Source organism: Pongo abelii, chromosome 19, assembly GCF_028885655.2.
Source record: "Pongo abelii isolate AG06213 chromosome 19, NHGRI_mPonAbe1-v2.0_pri, whole genome shotgun sequence".
NCBI classification, from domain to species: domain Eukaryota; kingdom Metazoa; phylum Chordata; class Mammalia; order Primates; family Hominidae; genus Pongo; species Pongo abelii.
Window position 1 is genome coordinate 74,699,122 of NC_072004.2, and position 22,388 is coordinate 74,721,509.

Sequence of the window (22,388 nt, forward strand, 5' to 3'; positions counted from 1 at the left end):
GCAGTGGTGTGATCTTGGCTCACTGCAACCTCCCGGTTCAAGCGATTCTCCTGCCTCAGCCTCTCAAGTAACTGGGATTACAGGCGTGTGCCACTACACCCGGCTAATTTTTGTAGGTCTAATGTCATTTCTTTCTGGGTAAGGATCTTTGCTATTTTAGGAATATAGGCAGATCTGAGTACTCAACCCCAGGTTCAAGTTGAACAGCTCCTTTTTAATCAAAGGGAGAACACAGATACATCAAACAGAGTAGGAAAGAAATGTATCAAAAGACAGTAGGAAAGAAAGCCTTTCCTTCTTGAAAGGCTGAGGTTGACAAGGAAAGCTAATTTATCACTACAACTCTATGGTTGCTTTCCATGCTAAATTTTCCCTGCCTCTTTTGTGATTTTTTGATATGGAAGAGTAGGAGTTTTATCTTCTCCGTAACAATTAGGCCATATTTCCTTATACCAAGTAGAAGTGCTCAAACATTGTAGTGGTATTAAAGGGCGGAGGAGAGTAACTGAAAACTGGCATACAGAACTCCACCTGGAGGACAAAAGTCCGGCAGATGATTCTTGTCATCTCAGTGCCCTTAAAGTAGTCCAAAACCCTAAAATTCAAAGCCAGAAATTCCACACCCATTTAGTAAGCACATATATATACACCATATATTCTACTACACACAGATTATATATCTAAAATGGAAGGAAATCTTTCTTCTTGTGGGAAAGAGGAAGTGGAAAGGAGGTGTACATTCCAATACATCTACCTACAACTGAGAGAAATTGACTACTATTACTACCTCCCACACCATCATCTTTCCTCTCTCTTTACATAGCCTGAGCTTTCAGAAGCACAACTGCAAACATCTCAAACTGGTTCACAGGAGTCTATTCCTTGGTCATGTCAAACAAGATGTTATTTATAACCCACACCTCCAACCCTACCTAACTTTTGAGTGGATGGGGCAACAATTACGACAGACTCTGCTAAGTTTCCACAAATCATTGGTTTATTAGAAAGTTCCTTTCTCTCATTTTACAGCATATATATCTCTATCATATGTGATAAAGTTAAATACAATCTGTTATGCTTGTAAGTAAGGTTTATTTTTATTTTTAAAATCACTATTCTGGAAGTTAAAGAAAATGCCCCTAGGAAGGCAAAGAGGCAGCCAGAGTATGGCTCAATCTACAAGCTAATGGGAAGCAGCACGAAAATGTTAATACTGTATTATTTATTTACATGGGCTGAAAGCAAAGAAAAATGAGTCCCTTCACTTACACGTTTTTCCAGTGCTAGTTATCCAAGAAGTGATGCTTCTGAATCAGATGAGGAGTACTAAACAGGTAGGAGGGTGGGAGGGCAGTCAAGAGTGGTGTTTGCCTGCCACTTTCTTTTCATAAACTTAAAACTTTTCTCTTCTGAGAATTTGAGAAGGCAGGAACACAGAGCCTTGGCCCAGGTAAGTATGGTTTTTCTTGTCAAGTGACCAACCAACCAATTCTAGCCACAGGAATAGTTAAGAAAATGCCAAAGTGGGAATTGTTAACCTCATCAAAGGAGATGGGACCTGCAATACAAGCACCTTTGGGTCAGTGTGTTAATTAGGGCTGAGAGCTTGGGTGAAAGGCAAGAAGAGGGGCAAAAGAGGCTGAGGTGGTAATTCCTCTTGTCAGTGTCATGGGAGAAAAGAAACAAGGAACATTTACTGTCTAAACTGAGCTGGGCAGAGGGCATGGAAACTATGAAGCAAAATAATTTGAAGTATCTGTAAATGTGCTCACCTCCCAACAAAAGGAAGAAGACTGTCCCAACTCATCCTCCAGCCTACTTCTACTTCAGTTTCTACCAACCCAAAAGGCACATTAAAAAAAAAACATTGTCAGAGGGGGCTAAGTACTAGGAAGGCAAATGGACTGACTGCCTGGAACAAGGTACCCAGGGAAACCCAGGAATCCCCCCAGACAATCACCAAATCTCACTGCTTCCAGACAATAAAGCTGTTGAATCCCCTCCTTCTCCTCTGTGGGGTCCACCTGTTTCTCTGTGTAAAACAGCAAAAGTACATGAGGGAGACTGTTAAAGATGAGCATCCCTCAGAAGCCCCCAGCTGACTGCTGCCCATTAGCTCAAAAATCCCAATACTGGGGGCACTACATACTGCAAATTACTTAACATTTTGTCCCAGCAAAAAATGTTTTAACATTTTATAATTCATAACTTCAAAAAATACATAAGCTTGGTAAAATATACATGCTTAGTCAGTTTTGCATCTAGCAGAAAACAAATATTTTATTTTTCGTTTTCATTTTATAACCTTTAAAGTTTCTTAATTCAACTAGGGCAAACATATTTACACAAAGCCACCAGAACGAGGATCACTTAAAGAGCTGGATGTAAAAAATATTATTGCAGTATACTACAAATATGGAACCTTTTTTATATGAGCTACAAAAAGCAGCATTTACGTTTATAGAGTTCAGTGCAATTTTTTACATTAAAAAAATCCTATAAATTAAGAAGGAAACATCAACACAACAGAAGAAAATATACCCTTCACTTCAGACACATGAGCTCCTCTCTGGGAAAGCACACGGGCAACTCTGTGTTCCACACAGCTTTTATTCATGATAGGATCTTCTTTTCTGGGATATGGAGATGCCTCTTCTGGGATGAGGGATACCAGGATAACAGTGCCAAATGTGTGGCTCCGTTGATGTGGGAACTGGATGGAACTGCAGCCTGAGTTATATCAGGTTCCAGGTGAGACACTTTCCACCTCACCTGGGATAACATAACGTCACCAAGGATGGTCAAAGATACTACCCCAAAGTGGTGGCACTTCCACCACTAGAACAGCTTGGCCTTCCCTGTGGCGCTGAGAAGGCAAGACCAGATGGGCCCACAGCAAGTGCTCTGGTGACAACCCACTGGCCAGAGGGGAGGAAAATGTTTTAAAATTTATAGAAGGGAAGAGCAGAGGAAAAAAGCAGAGGGAGGAGGGGATTATCTAAACTTGACAGTTTGGAGATGTTGCTGCAGAGGGGTGGGTAGCACTTACTGGTGTTCCCTAGCTTAGAAACACAGAAGAGGGAGGGACAAATTGAGAGGAGGACAGGAAAAAGAAATCCCTGATAGTAAACTGAAAGCAAACTTCAAATCTAAACCCACCCCTGCAAGCCAAAACTCAATTCTTTGGCTGTCAGACACTGCCCATCCCAGCTTCTACTTGCTGGTATTAACGGCTCAACACCCCCAAGGGAACATTTATGGATCTCCTCCCCTGGCCCTACCTAGGATCCCATCCCCCAACTCATGTGCCATGGCTGGGGGGATGTTGCAGGTCCTGACCTGAGAAGATGGGGTGAAGTAGTGGGTGAAGGTGGAGTGCAGTGGCAGCCGCTGCAGCAGGCCGTGGAGCAAGTAGGGTGGGGTAGAGGGCAGCATGTGGGACAGGGTGGAAGGTGAAGGGCCCAGGATGGATGGCTGAGGCGGGAATGATGTGGATGGGATGGCTAGCAAGAAAGGTGGCAGGATGGCCAGGGATGATTGAGTGAGTAAGGTGGGACAAAGAAATGGGGGTCAGATGGGGCTGGGGAATATGATGCACCTGGGCAAGTGGTTGGGGATGGGGGTGAGGGTGAATGCCGATGGCGGCAGCAGCTGCGGCAGCATGATGTTGTAGGATGGCATGCTGAACGGTTGTGATGGAGGTGGCAGAGGCTGTAGCTGGCTGCTGAATGTGGATGGGTTGCAGGGCTGGTGTGGCTGGGGCCAGGGCAGCTGAGGCTGGAAAGGCCTTTACTTGCTTGGCCAGAAGCTGCTGCTGGATGTGTTGCTGAGCAGCCTGCTGGAGCTTGCTGTACTTCTCCATCTCCTCAGGGGTGAAGGTGATGGGCTGGCTCTCCAGGGGGGCCAGTGAAGCATCCTCAGCCCCATCTGTTGACTCAATACTAGGATCCCCACTGGGAGGTGCATAACTGGGGAAATGCTCAAGGTCTGGTGCTATAGGCAGCAAGCTGGACTCCACAGGGCCTGGCTGACTGCTGCTATCCAGGGACTCCAGGGTGTCCCCATCACTGGGGTCGGGGAGGTAGTTATGGGAGATGGTTGGGTCCCCAGGGTAGCAGTCAGAGTGTGCTGGGGTGCCTAGTGGAGCCACAGGGTGATCAGCAGTAGCTTCTTCAGACTTTGACTCTTCTGGGGGTGGGTCTAATAAGGGGCCAGTTGTTTCCTCTGAAGGGAACTGATGCCCAAATAGGGCATCACTACTCCCTGGGGGCCCCTCTTCTGTCTCTGACTGTTCTTGCTCTTCCCCCCTTTCCAAGCCAGACTCTTCACACTTCTTATTGGGCTTTCGGGTAGCTGGGAGCTTCCCTATCAGTGGAAGGACAGGCTTATTGCCAAGAGATGGGGGGAGCCTGGGCCCAAAGTAACCTTGTGGGGGGTCCTTGAGCTTGGGCCCAGCTTTATTAGGGGTGGCCTGCACCTCCTCACTCACACTAGGTTTCCTCTCCACTTTCCTTGACTGGATCTTCTCCAGTAGCAGTTTGGCAGTGACAGAATTCTTGTCTTCAGGACTGCAGTCACTTTCTGACCCTCTTCCTGTGCCAATGTTGCTGTTCTGGGAAGGTGGACCTGTTGCTTTACTGTCATCTCCTCTGCCATCATCTTTCTTCCCAGGACCTTCTCCCCGGCCTGATCGGAAATAGTGGGGGGACTGGGAGCGGTAGATCTTAGAACGAATGAAGTCCCGACGCCCAGAATGCCTCTCCTCAGGGCTCTCGTGACCCCATGATCCCTTCCTGGAGCCTGATCTCTGGGAAGGGCTCCTGGTGCTGCGGCTGCGGTCCCGGCTATAGCTCCGGCTCCGTTGCCAGCTGTGGGCTGTGGTGCTACGGCTTCTCCGCTTGCTTCGACTACGACTACAACTGCTGCTGCGGCTGCGGCCCCGGGATCTTGAGCGCTCTCTGGTATGACTCCGAGATCGGCTTCGGGACTGGCTGCAACTGAGGCTATAGTCATCATCAGAAGATGAATATTTGTGCCGTTTTGATCGGTGTTTGGAGCTGGCATAGTCTGAGTCATCTGAGTCATGGGAGCGCTTGGAGTGCCTTCGTGATCTGTCACTGTAGTCACTGTAGCTGTCATCAGAATAACTGCGCTGTCTACTATAGCAGCTCTGGTCTGAAGAGGCATCTGAGCTACTTGAGTAAGAACGCCGGGAGGAACGATGTGAGGAATGGCGCCGGCCAGACCTTGAGCGGCTGCGGGAATGCTCACTGCCTGAATCTTCCTCTTCCTCACTGTACTGGGATGGAGACTTCTGGTGCAGCCGGTGTGAGGAAGCATCATCACTATCCTCATCTCCACTACTGGGTTGGCTCCGATGGCTAGATCGGCTGCTCCGTTTGGTGCCTGCTCTTCGCTGGCAGGATGAAGGTGGAAGTTCACCTTTGTGTTTCCTCCCACCATGGTCTTGGGAGCTGCTACCACCCCCACCTTCATCCTTTTTGCCACTGCTCCCCTCTTCAGCTGGGAGGGATCTCCGCTGGGAGTCATCTTGAGCTCGCCGCCTTCTTCTTGGTGGTGCAGGACTGCCACTCCCAGGGGGTTCTGGTTTGGGTCCTCGTTCAGAATCTGCTGGGGCTGATGACTTATTCTTCTTTCGTTTTCGTTTCTTGCGCTTCTTAGATTTCTCCCCCGACTCTGCCTTAGAGCTTTTCTCTTCTGTGTCAGCCTTGTGTTTACGTTTGTGTTTGCTGGATTTTTTGTGCTTCTTTTTCTTTTTGTGCCGGTGGGACTTCCCAGATCGTTCTTTCTTGCTGAGAAGGCTTCTCCCTGTGTCTTCTGTCTCAGACCCATGGCTACCCCCAGGCTCCTGCTTATTCAGGCTGCTACAGGCAGACCCTGAAGCAGGTGCGTCCATTCTGCCTCCTGAGGAACGTACTATTTTCTCTCCGCCCACTTCCTTGTTTTTATTTGGCTCACCAGGATCTAGGCCTTGGAGATGGTCCTTTGAGGAGCTTCCTATATCCTTTGGTTTTTCTGTTCCTTTTGTTCTGGCATCTTTGTTCCTTGAAAGTTTAAAGTCAAAATATAAAGGGTTACAACTGTATGAAATGGAGGGTTCTGCCTTGGTGAAAATTAATAGTTCTGATGGCCACTGGAGGGCAGTGCTTTCATCTTTGCTCAAAACTGGGAAGAAGGGACCAGTAGGATGTTTGGGTCCTTCTTGGCTTTCTTTCCCTGCTGGGGTGGCCAGAGAGGTTTCTTTAGAAGAGTTGGACTCACACATTTGGGTCTCTGAAACCTTCTGACTATGACTCTCTAAACTCTGATCACTTACATCCCCTCCTAAGGCCTTCTTTGCCTCAGCTTTGCTTCCTGGTTCTGAGGGCTCGGTCATGCTGGTTTCCTTCGGCTGCTCAGAGACTTCACTAACTGTCTTTTCTGCTCCTTGGCTTGCTGCCGCCTTGATGCAGCTTTTAGGCTTGGGAGAACTGCCTTTTTTATTCTCTGGGGCATTCTTTGGGTGTGTAGTATTATCACCTTCCATTTGTTCACTGGCTCTCATAAAAAGTAGGAAGGGAAAATTAGGTTTTACTTTGCAGTGTGCTGGGGGGATGTAGTGGTAATACTCAGGCTCTGTAGCCCCAGCTCCTTCTTCTCGTTTCATCCTTTTTAATTTGGATAATGTTGAGGCAAGGGACCCTCCATCCTGAGGGTCTTCATCCTCTTTTTTACCATCAAGATTACTGCTCCCATCAGAGTCTCCTACCTTCTGCAATCCTTGGTCAGAACCCTTCTCATCGGGTTTTGTTCCATCTTCAGAGGTCCCTTCCTCCGCATGGTCCTTGAAAACCGATGCTATTGATTCGAGTTTGACAGGAGCCTTCTTGGCAAAAGAAAATGACACTCCCAATTTTTGCAATGGGGTCCCCAGATTATTCTTAATGCCAAAGCTGATGCCTTGGGAGGCTAACCCAGGAGCCTGGGCCAGTCCAGTGGTATTAGTGATTTGTACTGCAGTGAAAGGGCCTCCTTTATCTGTGGAGAATTCAGATCCCAGGCCACAAGAAGCAGCGGCACCTGTGCCACTATTTGTAGCTGATTCATCTTTATCATCTTCTCCACCTTCTTCATCTACAGCCACCGTGGTTGGTTTGAACATGGGACCACTTCCAGGTGCACTACATGATGATTTAGAAAAATAAAAAACAAAAAGCAGGTTTCATAAACCTTATAAAATACTAATCTCTTATATCCTATCATTCATTATAGGTAGGTCTCAAAGACAGTGAGTGGTGGTCATATTCCCTAGTCCTATACTAACAAATGAGACTTTCTCAGAGGAGGTTAGGCAAAGACTCATTCTGTTAACCTACCAAATTCCCAGGGCCAGCCAGTTATTACATAGCTTTTCCTTAAGCTGTCTAAAGTACAAAAAGCTGGGTGTGGTGGCTCATGTCTGTAATCCCAGCACTTTGAGAGGCTAAGGTGGACAGACTGCCTGAGGTCAGAAGTTCGTAAACAGCCTGGCCAACATGGTGAAACCCTGTCTCTACTAAAAACACAAAAATTAGCCAGGCATGGTGGCACACACCTGTAATCCCAGCTCCTTGGGAGGCTGAGGCAGAAGAATTGCTCTAACCTGGGAGATGGAGGTTGCAGTAAGCCAAGATCATGCCACTGCACTCCAGTATGGGTGACAGAGCAAGACTCCCTCTCAAAAAAATTAAAAAAAAAAATAAAATAAAGTACAGGCCAGGTGCGGTGGCTCACGCCTGTAATCCCAGCACTTTGGGAAGTGGAGGCGAGCAGATCATGAGGTCAGGAGTTCAAGAACCGCCTGACCAACATGGTGAAACCCCGTCTCTACTAAAAATACAAAAATTAGCAGGCCATGGTGGTGGGCGTCTGTAATCCCAGCTACTCAGGAGGCTGAGGCAGGAGAATAGCTTGAACCTGGGAGAGGCAGAGGTTGCAGTGTGCTGAGATAGCAGCACCACTGCACTCCAGCCTGGGTGACAGAGCAAGACTCTGTCTCAAAAAAAAAAAAAAGTAAGACATGTCACGACTGAAATAGCCCATCATTACTATGTTTCTGATCTCATTTCTTATTTTATAATTTTGTCCATCAGTATGTTATCTAATGTATGGCTGTACATGTATTCACATAGGTTTTATTTCATTCAATTAAAGAAAAACTCTTGCTGGACAAGGGTGGCTCATATCTGTAATCTCAGTGATTCAGGAGGCTGAGGAGGGAGGACTGCTCGAGGCCAGGAGATCAAGACCAGTCTGGGCAACATAGTGAGACCCCACCTCTAAAAAAAATAAAAATAAAAATTTCCCCATGCTTTCAAATTTCATTTTTTAAAAATCTGCATATTCTGAGTTAAACATAGAAACTTCCACTGTGCTACTTATGGCAGTCTGTGGTCAGCACGTCTGTCATAGAAACTAAAAAGTCCATGCCTATCTCCTGGGTACCGTAACAAGCATTTGCTTTGGTTTTGTGGCAGTTTCTGGGCATTCAGTACTACAGTCATAATGTTACCTGAGCACTTTCATCTTTGACAAAAGGAACATCAAGGAGCCTCGATAGTTTTAAACTGATGATCTTGCCTGAAAGTTTTATTTTTTTGAGGTGGGGTCTAACTGCGTTGCCCAGGCTGGAGTGAAGTGGCATGATCATAGCTCATTGCAGTCTCAAACTCCTGGCTCAATCCTCCCACCTCAGCCTCCTAAGTAGCTATGACTACAGGTGCACCTCACCATGCTGGCTAATTTTATTTATTTGAGACAGTGTCACCATCTCGGCTCACTGCAACCTCTACCTCCCGGGTTCAAGTGATTCTCCTCCCTCAGCCTCCCAAGTAGCTGGGACTACAGGCATGTACCACCATGCCTGGCTAATTTTTGTATTTTTAGTAGAGATGGGCTTCACCATGTTGGCCAGGATGGTCTCGATCTCTTGGCCTCGTGATCCACCTGCCTCGGCCTCCCAAAGTGCTGGGATTACAGGCTTGAGCCACCATGCTCGGCCCATGCTGGCTAATTAAAAAAAAATTTTGCAGAGACAGAGTCTTGCTATGTTGACCAGTTTGGTCTTGAACACCTGGCCTCAAGTGATCCTCCTGCCTCTGCGTCACAAAGTGCTGGGATTACAGATGTGAGCCACCGTGCATCTGGCTTGCAATTCTTATAGTTTGTACACTACACAGTGTACACTATACTCTTAAATTCCAAATCAAGAACTAAACAGAATCAGATACCTATTTGTATGATGTCCTTGTTATCCAAACCCTAGCTAACAGCTGTCCTCAACTCAGGGATAAGTATATTCAGACGATGTGTAATCTCTCTCTTTTTTTTATTCTCCCAAGCCGGAGTTTCGCTCTTGTTGCCCAGGCTGGAGTGCAATGGTACAATCTTGGCTCATTGCAACCTCCGCCTCCTGGGTTCAGGTAATTCTCCTATCTCAGCCTCCTTAGTAGCTGGGATTACAGGCGTACGCCACCATGCCTGGCTAATTTTTGTATTTTTAGTAGAGACGGAGTTTCACCATGTTGGTCAGGCTGGTCTCAAGCTCCTGACCTAAGGTGATCCACCTACCCCGGCCTCCCAAAGTGCTGGGATTACAGGCGTGAGCCACCGTGCCCGGCCAATGTGTAATCTCTTGCTATCTAAACTATTGCTACTGGAAAATGAGAACTCAACAGATTTGGAAAGCAAGAAATACTTACACTGTGTTATGAAAACTACTTCACAGCAAACAAACAAAAAACAACTCCCCCCAAAACTGAATAAAAAGGGGATTCTTTTTTTTGAGACAGGGTCTTGCTCTATCACCCAGGCTGGAGTGCAGTGGTGCGATCACAGCTCACTATAGCCTTGATCTCCCAGGCTCAAGTGATTCTTCCACCTCAGGCTCCTGAGTAGCTGGGATTATAGGCATGTTGCCACCATGCCCCGCTAATTTTTAAGATTTTTTTTTTTTAGAGACAGGGTCTTCCTATGTTGCCCTGGCTGGTCTTGAGCTCCTGGGTTCAAGTGATCCTCTTACTTTGGCCTCCCAAAGTGCTGGGATTACAGGTGCCAGTCACTATGCCCAGCATGTGCTTTTTAATATAAATGTTAGAAAATGGGAATAATTGTAATAGTGTCATAATTTATGGATTTATTGAGCATCTTTGATGTGCTAGGCATCCTTTCAAGCATTTCCGAGGTAATAATCACTCCTCACAACAACTGTAAGTTGTTCTTAGCTCTATCTTACAGATAAGGAAACTGAGGCATAGAGAGTTTAGATATAATCTCATTAAGTCACATAAATAGTAAGAAAAATATGGCCTCAAAAATACACATACTTAATCAGTATATTATACTACAATTATATAGATATGCTTTTAGTTTGAAAGAAGGATCTATTAAACATTTTAAGGAACTGGAGGACATTATGTTAAGTAAAATAACCCAGGAACAGAAAATCAAACACTGCAGGTTGTCACTCATATGTGGAAGCTAAAAAAAAAGTTGATCTCATAGAAGTAAAAAGTAGAACAGAGGATACTAGAAGCTGGGAAGGGCGGAAGAAGGAGAGATTTGTTACAAAATTACAGCTAACTAGGAAGAGTAAGTTCCAGTGTTCTATACCACTGCAGGATGACTAGAGTTAACAATACCATATAGTTTCAAATAGTTAGAAAGAGGGTACTGAATGTTCCTGCACAAAGAAATAATAAATGTTTGAGATGATGGATATGGTAATTACCCTGATCTGATCGCTATATATTATATATTATATGTATTGAAACATTACTAGGTAACCTATGAATATGTACAGTTGTTATCTGTCAATTAATAAAAACTGAAGGTTTGTAATTCTTTTTTTTTTTTTTTTTTTTTTTTTTTGAGATGGTGTTTCACTCTTGTTGCCCAGGCTGGAGTGTAATGGCGCAATCTTGGCTCACCGCAACCTCTGCCTCCCAGGTTCAAGCGATTCTCCTGCCTCAGCCTCCCTAGTAGCTGGGATTATAGGCATGTGCCACCACGCCCGGCTAATTTTGTATTTTTAGTAGAGACAGGGTTTCTCCATGTTGGTCAGGCTGGTCTCGAACTCCCAACCTCAGGTGATCTGCCCGCCTCGGCCTCCCAAAGTGCTGGGATTACAGGCGTGAGCCACCATGCCCAGCCACTTTTGGTTTTTTTGAGACACAGTCTTGCTCTGTCGCCCAGGCTGGAGTACAGTGGTACGATCTCGGCTCACTGCAAGCTCCGCCTCTCAGGTTCACGCCATTCTCCTGCCTCAGCCTCCAGAGTAGCTGGGACTACAGGCGCTCGCCACCATGCCCGGCTAATGTTTTGTATTTTTAGTAGAGATGGGGTTTCACCGTATTAGCCAGAATGGTCTCAATCTCCTGACCTCGTGATCTGCCCGCCTTGGTCTCCCAAAGTGCTGGGATTACAGGGGTGAGCCACTGCGCCTGGCACAAGGTTTGTAATTCTTAAATCTTAATTTAAATCTTAAATTATAATCTGAAATATATAATTTAAAATTTTAAGGATTATAATTATCTGTACAACCCTCTGATAAAAAATATCCTCACCATTCAGCTTGTTTTCTTTGCTCTGCCAACTCATGGAGCCGCCGAAGGGCTTTTTCCTGTTTTTTCTCATCCTTGCGGGATCTTGAAGAGACATTTCGGGCAAACTCTCTCTGCTTGAGATCTTTTAATCTCTGGGTTAAAAGAAAGAAAGATACAGAGGGTGGATGATTTACAGTAACTTGGGAATCAGAAAGTAAAGCCTTTAGGACATGACCCTCAACCAACAGTCATGGTATTAGTGTAGAACACATTATCATATTCTCTTATGGCAATTGAAACCACAATGGCTGATTACTTTGGGTATAGCACTTGCAGTATCTGCATTTCTAATTAGGACAGCATATCATTTGCTTTATTAGGCAAAATAAAATGATCTCAAATGCAACAAGCAAATTTTAGAACACTGGGAGGAAAGAAAAGGGACTATTTAATCACCTGCTCCTCCAGGATGCAAAACTAGACAAACAGAACATGAGATAAATTGTAATAACACAAGCCAAAGAGAACAGAAAGGGGTTAGGCTAGTACAGAAAATTACCCAGGTGTAAGATCTTGAAAAGCAATGTACAGCTTACATGGGGGGGGGGGGGCAGTATTTAAATTAGAACAAATAGAAAGCATACTTTTATTTCACCATAAAAAGGTGTTTTTTTTTTTTGTTTTTTTTTTTTTTCAGCATGAGTAGAGGTTTCCTGTAATTATTAAATAAACCCAAGACATGTCTTCCAGCGCTAGCATGTTTAGAGCTCACCAGTCTGACCACTTTTATCTGGTCAGCCTGCTGAAAGTAGTATGTGAGGCTTTGCATTCCTTCATGGCCCTGAGAGGAATATCCATGGGATGAGGAGGGAGAGCAGAGATAAGTCAAAGATTTTATTACTTAAAATCCAGATAACAGAATGGGTCTTTTATTTTCAGAAGCTACTGTATAATTTTCTTTAAAATAAAACAAAACAAACTACAACCAAAAGAGAACAGTGTTATGACACACTGGTGACAGAACCCAGACATATCTATCTGCAATGAAGACAGAACTAAAATTATTTTCAAGACATTAGATAATAACAAGAAACAAACAAAACAAAACATATACATTAGCCTATGCTTTTACAACAGCATTGGGAAAAGGAATTTGACCCAGTATAAAGTGGACATTGCTTTGTGGAAAGGCATGATGTTCAACAGACAGAGGAATTTTCTTACCTAATATTTATGAAATGTGTTTTGAATCTTTTTAAATTGGGAGGAGGGAAGGGTAAAAAGACACACACAAAAAAAGATATACAGCTAAAGACACTAGTAGAAAAACTCACTCTTGTGATCTGGGCTCCCAAATTAGAAGGATTTGCTTTCAATACATCAGCTGAAAATGTCACATCACAAAGAAAAAAAAGTAAAAAATAAAACAAGAGTGGAAGAGAAAAAAAAAATAAAGCAAGCATTACTACACAAGCTCTCTTAGTGAATCTGTAAACTATTATACTGAACAATCAGGGACAAAGCCATCAACTCTAAAAGGGCTAGGGAGAAGGGAAGCACCTGTACAACATATACATGTGTACATACACACAGACTGACACAGTAATCCCACCTAGAAAAATGGAACTACCTGTATTTCTTCCAGAAAAATGGTTCCAGAACTTTGGAAAAGACCATTATGGTATAAAAAGCAGTCCTGCTTCCATTAGCCCTTATTATGGGGGAAGTTCAAGTAATGAACAGCTGGCAAAACTGTTAGTGCCCATAATTAAGATTTTTTTTTTTTTTGAGACGAAGTCTCACTCTGTTGCCCAGGCTGGAGTGCAGTAGCATGATTTTGGCTCACTGCAGCCTCCGCCTCCCAGGTTTAAGCAATTATCATGCCTTAGCCTCCCAAGTAGCTGGGATTACAGGCGTGCACCCCTATGCTTGGCTAATTTTTGTATTTTTAGTAGAGATGAGGTTTCACCATGTTGGCCAGGGTGGTCTCAAACTCCTGGTCTCAAGTGATCTACCTGCCTTGGCCTCCCAAAGTGCTGGGATTAAAGGCCTGAGACACCACACCCAGCCCACAATTAAGATTTTTATAAAACCACTTCAAGATGAAGGATCAACTATTTTAAATAAATATGAATTCTAATTTCTTCCTCCTGAGGGGAATGGGGCAGAAAGAAAAGGCTTATCAGGCCTATTATATGATTACCTTTGGCCACAAACCTAGTTTTTTCTTCCCCAAACACGTAACAGGCTCTCTAACCAAGATTTAGATAGAATACAATGTTCTTCTCTTATCTGCCATTTTCTCTCTCTTTTTTTTTTTGAGACGGAGTTTTACTCTGTCGCCCAGGCTGGAGTGCAGTGGCGTGATCTTGGCTCACTGCAACCTCTGCCTCCTGGGTCCAAGCAATTCTCCTGCCTTAGCCTCCTGAGTAGCTGGGACTACAGGTGCCTGTCACCACACCCAGCTTATTTTTTATATTTTTAGTAGAGATGAGGTTTCATCTTCTTGGCCAGGCTAGTCTTCAATTCCTGACCTCGGGTGATCCGCCCGCCTCAGCTTCCCAAAGTGATGGGATTACAGGCATAAGCCACTGTGCCCATATACACTATGGCCTGCCATCTTCTCTCTAGCCACCTGCTAAGACTGGAAAATTTCCCCATGCCATTTCCTCCCCTCTTACAAATATTTCACTACTTTTAGGAAGCATTTTTCAAACTACATGACATTGTCCAAAAGAACAATCATTTTATCAAAGTATGGAGTCCCCAGGGTGAGTCGAGATTAGGCTTTCCATTCAGCAGCCACTTTGTACAACCTTGAAGTTTAAGGAACAGGGCCATGCCCACATCATGCTGAAGACATCCTATCTCAAGTTCCTACCACAGGAATATGGTTGGAGATAGATACGGAAGAAGATGGGATGATGCAATAAAACAAATCTAAATTGCAGGCTCCTTCTGGGCAAACCTATCCTAAGAATACCCTATAAGGCTTAGGAAGGCTCCCAGTATCACATTTACAAACTTTACAGTCAAGTCTGCAATCTCAAAAGCAGAATTGAGAACCCCAGACTTCTCACCCCAACCTTGAGACAGGACTCAGCAAACCATCTCAAACTGAGTATGTACACTTGTGGTTTCTCTCAGATGAGGCTATTCTGGTGACTTTTTTTTGAGACAAGGTCTCACTTTGTTGCCCAGGTGGGAGTGCTGAGGCTATTCACGTGTGATTCCACTACTGATCAGCATGGGAGTTCTGACCTGCTCTGTTTCCGACCTGAACTGGTTCACTTCTCCTTAGGAAACTTGGTTGGCCCCCGGCTCCTGGGAGTTCATCACATGATGCCTAACTTAGTGCAGACACCCAATCAGCATAGCGCACTATAGTTGAGAACTCCTGGGCTCAAGTGATACCCCCAGCCTCAGCCTCCCAAGAAGCCAGGACTACAGGCATGCACCACTACGCCCAGCCAAGACATGGGTTATAAGGTTCATATTTTCCTTTACCTAGAATGAATGCCTAACTCCAAGTGTCTCCTGCCTACTCAAGGTCAGACTAAATTCTTACAAAGTCTCCACTGATCCTTCAAAAGAGGGGACTGTTCTTTCTGAACTGTCCCTAGTGGTGCTTTGTCATACTGCTCACCTAGCAGCTATCGTACTTTGTTCTCTGACCAGTTATTCCTGTCTTTTAAAAAGGCAGTATGTGTAAAGCTTCGGAGTCAGAAAGCTTGGGTTCAAATCTATTAATTACTAGCCAATCCACTTATTACTAGGTGATTTCACCTCTCTGAGTTCCAGCTCCCTCATTAAAAAATAGGGCTATCTATCTACAGATTAACAAGATTAAATGTCAAAATAAATGTAAAGCATTTAATAAGTCACAACTGCTCAATACTCCCTTCCCTCTGTGTGGGGCAGGGACTACAGCTGATCTTTATAATCAACCCCGCAGTGCACAAAACACTACTAAGTCTACGGAGGGCATCTGGTAAATGTCCAGTGAATAATTCAGTTCAAACATCAGATCCTTCATTTTTCCTCAAATAATTTTTTCTACCATTTGTAGGAAAGGTTGATATAAAGTATTCTTGTATCTTTATTAGGAACATATTAAAATTATATAGTATGGTCCTCCTAGCTACCACTCCAGATACCTCTTATTTCTAGACAGAATTGGGCCAAATGGCAAAAGATACTGGCCAGAAACTTCTCAGCTTCCTACCTAAAAAGTAATTTTTATAAAGGCACAAGGACCTAATCAGAGTCAGGTTTTCCAAAATTGCCTATTTTATTCCAAAAGGCTACCAACGTCTGGCTCATCTGTCACGGAATACCCACGTGAAATTCTGTGAATTGTACCTGTACTTTTCTCTTAAATTCTAAAGAGGAACACAACTTTAGATAATCTCTTCAGGTGAGAATAGAGAAACATGCCTGCCTATGAGATAAGAGACAGAGCTCACGAGACCAAACACTGCAGATATGTCATCAATCTCTTGTCAAAGTCTGAGCAAATTCCATACCATATACAAAAATTCAAGTTAGACTCCAAAATGGGACATTCTAATTTGAATGGATTTAATTATCCATTTAAGCTGACTCAAAAGCTATGAGATGTCCTTATCTCTGAAAATTATACAATATGCTTTATGAAGAGCTGCTAATAAATTAGATTATGTTATTGAACTACTAATGGTATTAACAAAAATTTAAGCCACCTAGCACATTTTTAGTTGGGAAATATCTTAATTCAAGAAAAGGAGACTGAACCCCACTGGAAATGAAAAGATATGAAGATTCTGTTTTCCTGAAAAATCAATAGCATTTTTCCAAAACAGTATACATTTGTGGCACAGTACAGAACGGAAGGAACATTTCCCACAGATCCTTAATCACATGGTGGCTGGGATTTCCATTACACTTTCCAGAAGACCAGTAGAAAGGCAAGACCCTAACAAATGATCCAGTACTTGAAGTACCCATCCACATTAACTGTGGCTCTTTGGGTTAAAGACCACTCTAAATGGAAATGACATTCTAGTTCTTAAAACATAACTTAAACAGCACTATATTGGCAGAAAAATGTTTTACTGTGGACATAAAGTATTGCTCTACTATCGCTGAAAAGATTAAGCCAAAGAAATGAGAATCAGGTAAATCTGAATGTGGATTATAAATGTGCAGAAAAGGTACACCCCAACAGCCGCCCACTTCTCTTTAAGTGTAGACTTCAAGAGCAGAAACATTCTGCTCACGGTGTCTATTAAAATAAGGCAACTATGACAATTGGGCTTTGCAGATCATCTGTAAAATGGCTCCCAAGAAATATGGCCTCTTTCTATAGTGGTTAGAACTTTTAAGATAGTCATCATTCTGTCAATAGTCAAGAGCAACAGTGTTCCTGCTCAACTGTGATTGAGCTGAGTAAGACACATATTTCTGCACGGTGTTCTCTAACAACAAAAGATAATACAAGGGTTTAACAAAATCTTTTTTGTATCTTTTAGTGCTATGCTTCTCTCTACCATCAAAATAAAATTTGACATTAGGAGTTTATATTTGATGGAGTATACTCTACTAAGAATAATTCTGATTACTTTCTCAAGTATTTAAAATTGATTATCTACATTAAATAAAACCCATTTTTCTCATGTAAAGGGGATTTCAGGTATCAGAAAACAGGCAGAATTTAGGGCAGAATATTTCCTATTGCCACTAAAATCCCATGTTCTACATTTACTCAGCTCTGAAGAGAAAACTTGATTTTGTCCCTTTAGGGTCTAAAGATTATCCATGGCATATTTCCCTCACCAGATAGCAACTCTGCTCTCCCAACAGGGACTGAGGCTTACTCTTTCTTTGTAACTAACTATGCAATGTACACATAGTTGTCTATGACACAAAAGAGATGCACAGTAAATATTTATCAAACTGGGTTGTGGCTCACATCTGTACTCTCAACACTTTGGGAGGCTGAGGTAGAAGGATCGCTTGAGGACAGGAGTTCAAGACCAGTCTGGGCAACACAGCAAGACTGTGTCTATAAAAAAAAAAAAAATTTTTTTTTTTTTTTTTTTGAGATGGAGTTTCACTCTTGTTGCCCAGGCTGGAGTACAACGGCGCAATCTTGGCTCACTGCAACCTCTTCCTCCCGGGTTCAAGGGATTCTCCTGCTTCAGCCTCCTGAGTAGCTGGGATTACAAGCATGCACCACCACGCCTGGCTAATTTTTGTATTTTTAGTAGAGACAGGGTTTCTCCATGTTGGTCGGGATGATCTCAAACTCCTGACCTCAGGTGATCTGCCCACCTTGGCCTCCCAAAATGCCGGGATTACAGGCATGAACCACCGCGCCCGGCCAAAAAAATTTTTTTAAATTAGCTGGGTGCAGTGGTTATGTGCTTGTAATCCCAGCTATATGGGAGGCTGAGGCAGGAGGACTGCTTGAGTTCAAGGTCACAGTGAGCTATGATTGTGCCACTGCACTCCAGCCTGGGTAACAGAGCAAGAACTTTCATTTTATTTTTATTTCATATTTTTGAGACAGAGTCTCCCTCTGTCACCCAGGCTGGAGTGCAGTGGCAGAATTTTGGCTCACCACAACCTCCACCTCCTGAGTTCAAGCGATTCTCGGGCCTCAACCTCCCGAGTAGCTGGGACTACAGACGCATGCCACCACGCCTGGCTATTTATATTTTTAGTAGAGACAGGGTTTCACCATGTTGGCCAGGCTGGTCTTGAACTCCTGACCTCAGGTGATCCACCTGCCTCTGCCTCCCAAAGTGCTGGGATTACAGGCGTGAGCCACCACACTCAGCTGAACCTGTCTTTAAAACAAAATAAAAAAAGATGTGTTGTATCTCAACCACTATTTCTGGCTAAGGATAATCTGGCCTTCTTCAAATCTCAACCACTCCGTTTCCTCTTATGTCAGCGATCCTGCATACCAAAATCACAGCCTCTTCTCCCCACTGTTTTTTTTCCCCCTCCCTCTACAACAAAACGTTAATGTCTGTCTCCTCTCCCCTTCCTAACTGAAGTAATCATGCTGTAGTTGTTGCTTGCCCGGGTCACCCTAATTCATGTCTCAGTGTTTGATTTTCATGGATGAGGTCACTCAAGAAGGTATCACCAGGTGGTGGGTGAGAGAAAAGACCAGGAGAGAATATAGAATGTTTCAGTATTAAACTACCCAGTGAAGGAAGATTATAGATGAATGGTTAGGAAAAGCCACGTTACTGAACATTAGATGTAAATTCTTTCTTTTACCATATGCCTATTATTAAGTGATGAAAATTAATTTTATTCAGTAAGAAAAAACCAAGTATTTGGTGAGAGAAAATTAGATACTAATGCCAATTACAGATAGTGAAAAACTGAGAGAAAAATAAAAAAATACAAATTCTTTTTATTCTTATTTTTGAGACAGTGTCTCCCTCTATCACCCAGGATGGAGTACAGTGGCATGATATCAGCTCACTGCAACCTCCGCCTCCCACATTCAAGCGATTCTCGTGCTTCAGCCTCCCAAGTAGCTGGGATTATAGGCTCCCACCACCATGCCCGGCTAATTTTTTGTGTTGGGATTACGGGCATGAGCCACTGTGCCCAGCCCAAATTCTTTTTTTTCCTTGAGACAGAGCCTCCCTCTGTAGTCCAGGCTGGAGTGCATTGGCGCGATCTTGGCTCATTGCAACCTCCCGAGTTCAAGCGATTCTCCTGCCTCAGTCTTCTGAGAAGCTGGGACCATAGGTGCGTGCCACCACACCGGGCTACTTTTTTTTTTTGAGATGGAGTTTTGCTCTTTTGCCCGGAATACAGTGGCGTGATCTCTGTAGCCTCCACCTCCTGGGTTCCAGCAATTCTCCTGCCTCAGCCTCCCAGGTAGCTGGAATTACAGGCATGTGCCACACCTGTCTAATTTTTGTATTTTTAGTAGAGATGGGGTTTCGCCGCGTTGGCCAGGCTGGTCTCAAATTTCTAACTTCAAGTGATCCGCCCGCCTTGGATTCCCAAAATGCTGGGATTACAGGCGTGAGCCACTGTGCCCGGCCAGGCCGAATAGTCAGATATCAAATTAATTTGCCATAAAATTACCATATAATGCTTGTTTTGCTATTTTCAGGAATTCAGCAAAACGCCTTAAAAGTATGGTATATTCTTTAACAGCACCAAGTATGCCTGCTTTAAGGCATATATATATATATATGAACATATACATACACACGTCCATATGTATATGTAGTACATATTTTCACCACCACTACCACCGTGAAAACTTAAGCTGGTTAATGAGGTTTTAAAAATGACTTAGAGATAGACTTCATATACCCTAAAATTTACCCCACCCCTCCTTTTTTGGAGACGGGGTTTTGCTTTGTCACTGCACTGGAGAGCAGTGGCACAATCAGAGCTCACTGCAGCCTCGACCTCCCAGGCTCAAGTGATCCTTCCCACCTCAGCCTCTCAAATAGCAGGGACTACAGACGCACTCCATCATGCCCTGCTAATTTATTTTTACGTTTGTAGAGACAGGATCTCCATATATTGCCCAGGATAGTCTCAAACTCCTGGGATCAAGGGATCCTCCTGCCTTGGCCTCCCGAAGTGTTTACAGGCGTGAGCCATTGCTCCTGGCCCAAATTCACATATCTAAAGTGTCAAATTTAGTGGGTTTTAGTAGATTCTTAGAATTGTGCAACTATCACCACTATCTAATTTTAGAACACTTTCATTACTCCCAAAAGAAACCTCATACCCATAAGCAGTTACTCACCATCTCCCCTCTGCCTAGCCCCAGGAATCTACTAATCAGCTTTCTGTCTCCATACATTTGTTTATGCTAGACTTTTTATATAAATAATACAATATGGGGTCTTTTGCGGCCAGCTTCTTTCACTTAGCATACTATTTTCAAGATTCATGCATGTTGTATATACCAGTAAGTCCTTCCTTTTTATTGCTGAATAATATTCCATTGTACAGATGTACCACATTTTATCCATTTACCAGTTGATGGACATGTGGGTTATTTCCCTTTTTGGCTATTATGAAGAATGCTGCTATAAACATTTTTAGGCAAGTTCTTGTGTGGACATATGTTTACACTTCCCTTGGGTATATACTAGTAATATGGTAACTTTGTATTTAATGTTTTGAGGAAGTGTCAAAAACTTTTCCACTATCTTTTCACTATCTCATCAGCAATGCAGGAGGGCTCTAATTTCTTGATATCTTCTCCAACACTTTGTTAGAGTACCATTTTTATTTTAGCCATCCCAGTGGGTATGAAATGGTATACATAAATTTTGTGGTTTTGTAGATAATGAGCTTTAAGTATACAGGCTGAGTATCCTGTATCTGAAATACTTAGAACTGGAAGTGTTTTAGATCTTGGGCTTTTTTACATTTTAGAATATTTGCATTGTATATTTATTGCTTGAGCATCCCAAATCTGAAAACCCAAAATGCTCCAATAAACATTTCCTTTGAAAGTTATGTTGGCATTCAAAAACTTTCAGATTTTGGAACATTTTGGATTTTAATTTTTTGAATTTGGGATGCTCAATCTGTATTTACATAGCACTCCAAGAACATATCTAGGGACAAAGATTTGCCCCATAGGTAAAATCTGAAGGCAGATAAGTCATAAGAGCTACTTGGGTCCAAAGCAAATGGCACAACCACCACCCAGTTCAGAGCTCTTTACAGTACTGTCACTAAATAACTTATTACTTAGGTTGCTTTAACTTTTCTGACTACAATAGAACAAAGAGTTTAATACCAGAATCTCTACCACAGTGCATCACTGTGATAAATTAAGTGTAAGGGGCAGAAAGGTTGAAACTGTAGAACAAAAGTAAGGCAGAATCATTTTTAGTCAACTGGGATTGAGTGCCAAAATGAAGAACAGTTAGAAATACATAACAAGAGAATGCCTGGTTTACCTGGCAACATTAGGTCCTGAAGCGTCTGTTTGAGGGTTACCCCTAATCACAAAAGCAGACAGCTCCCCTAAGCAAAAGGGGATTTTTTCAACAGTTTTTTTGTTTTTGTTGTTTTTGAGATGGAGTCTCACTCTGTCGCCCAGGCTGGAATGTAGCGGTACTATATTGGCTCACTGCAACCTCTGCCTTCCGGGTTCAAGCGATCCTCCTGCCTCAGCCTCCAAGTAGCTAGGATTACAGGTGTGTGCCACCACGCCCGGCTAATTTTTTTTTTGTATTTTTAGTAGAGATGGGGTTTCACCATGTTGGCCAGGCTGGTCTCGAACTTCTCATCTCACGTGATCCACCCACCTCGGCCTCCCAAAGTGCCGGGAATACAGGCGTGAGCCACCATGCCTGGCCTTCAGCAGATTTTTTTCAAGGTTAGCTATGTCGTGATTGCTGGGTATAATAAGTTTACTCCCAACATAAGCAGAGGGGAGTGAGTACATAAGACTTAACAGGTGAAAAGGCATGAAACATGCTAAATTTTTGGAAGACTGGCCAAATGATGTCAATTTTCTTATTAAGCAAAATAGACCCCAAGAAAATGGTATGAACAGTGGTATAGAGTACCACTGAACCCAACACTTTCACCTCTCTGCTATAGGTTATTAAAATAAAACTACAACATGTTCAAGTGCTGAGATGCACTCCTTTCTTCAAACTTGTGTTGTTTCTTAAAGCATAATCCCTGAAGAGAACTGTGCTGTTTAAGTAATATATGTTATTGGGTAATGAAACAGTCAACTAAGTAACCCTGTCAAAAAGCAGTTGCAAACAATTTAGACAAAGTTAACTAAATCATGTATTAACA

At 43.3% G+C, this 22,388-nt stretch overlaps 1 protein-coding gene across 7 annotated transcripts in view; it reads right to left on the minus strand.

Moving 5' to 3' along the window:
* Nucleotides 1–979: 979 nt before the first annotated feature.
* Nucleotides 980–22,388, minus strand: part of GPATCH8 (G-patch domain containing 8) — a 150,653-nt gene continuing 129,244 nt past the window's right edge. For 6 of the 7 annotated variants that reach the window (XM_002827432.6, XM_054537095.2, XM_024234984.3 and 3 more), the window contains 2 exons: nucleotides 11,604–11,734; nucleotides 980–7,181 (listed from right to left, as the gene is read on the minus strand). In XM_002827432.6, coding sequence (XP_002827478.3) covers nucleotides 3,302–7,181; nucleotides 11,604–11,734 — 4,011 coding nt within the window. In that variant the 3' untranslated portion in view covers nucleotides 980–3,301. Of the gene's footprint in view, nucleotides 7,182–11,603; nucleotides 11,735–12,916; nucleotides 13,316–22,388 lie in introns of those variants that run through there. The other variant, XM_063718232.1, reaches the window with a different exon arrangement.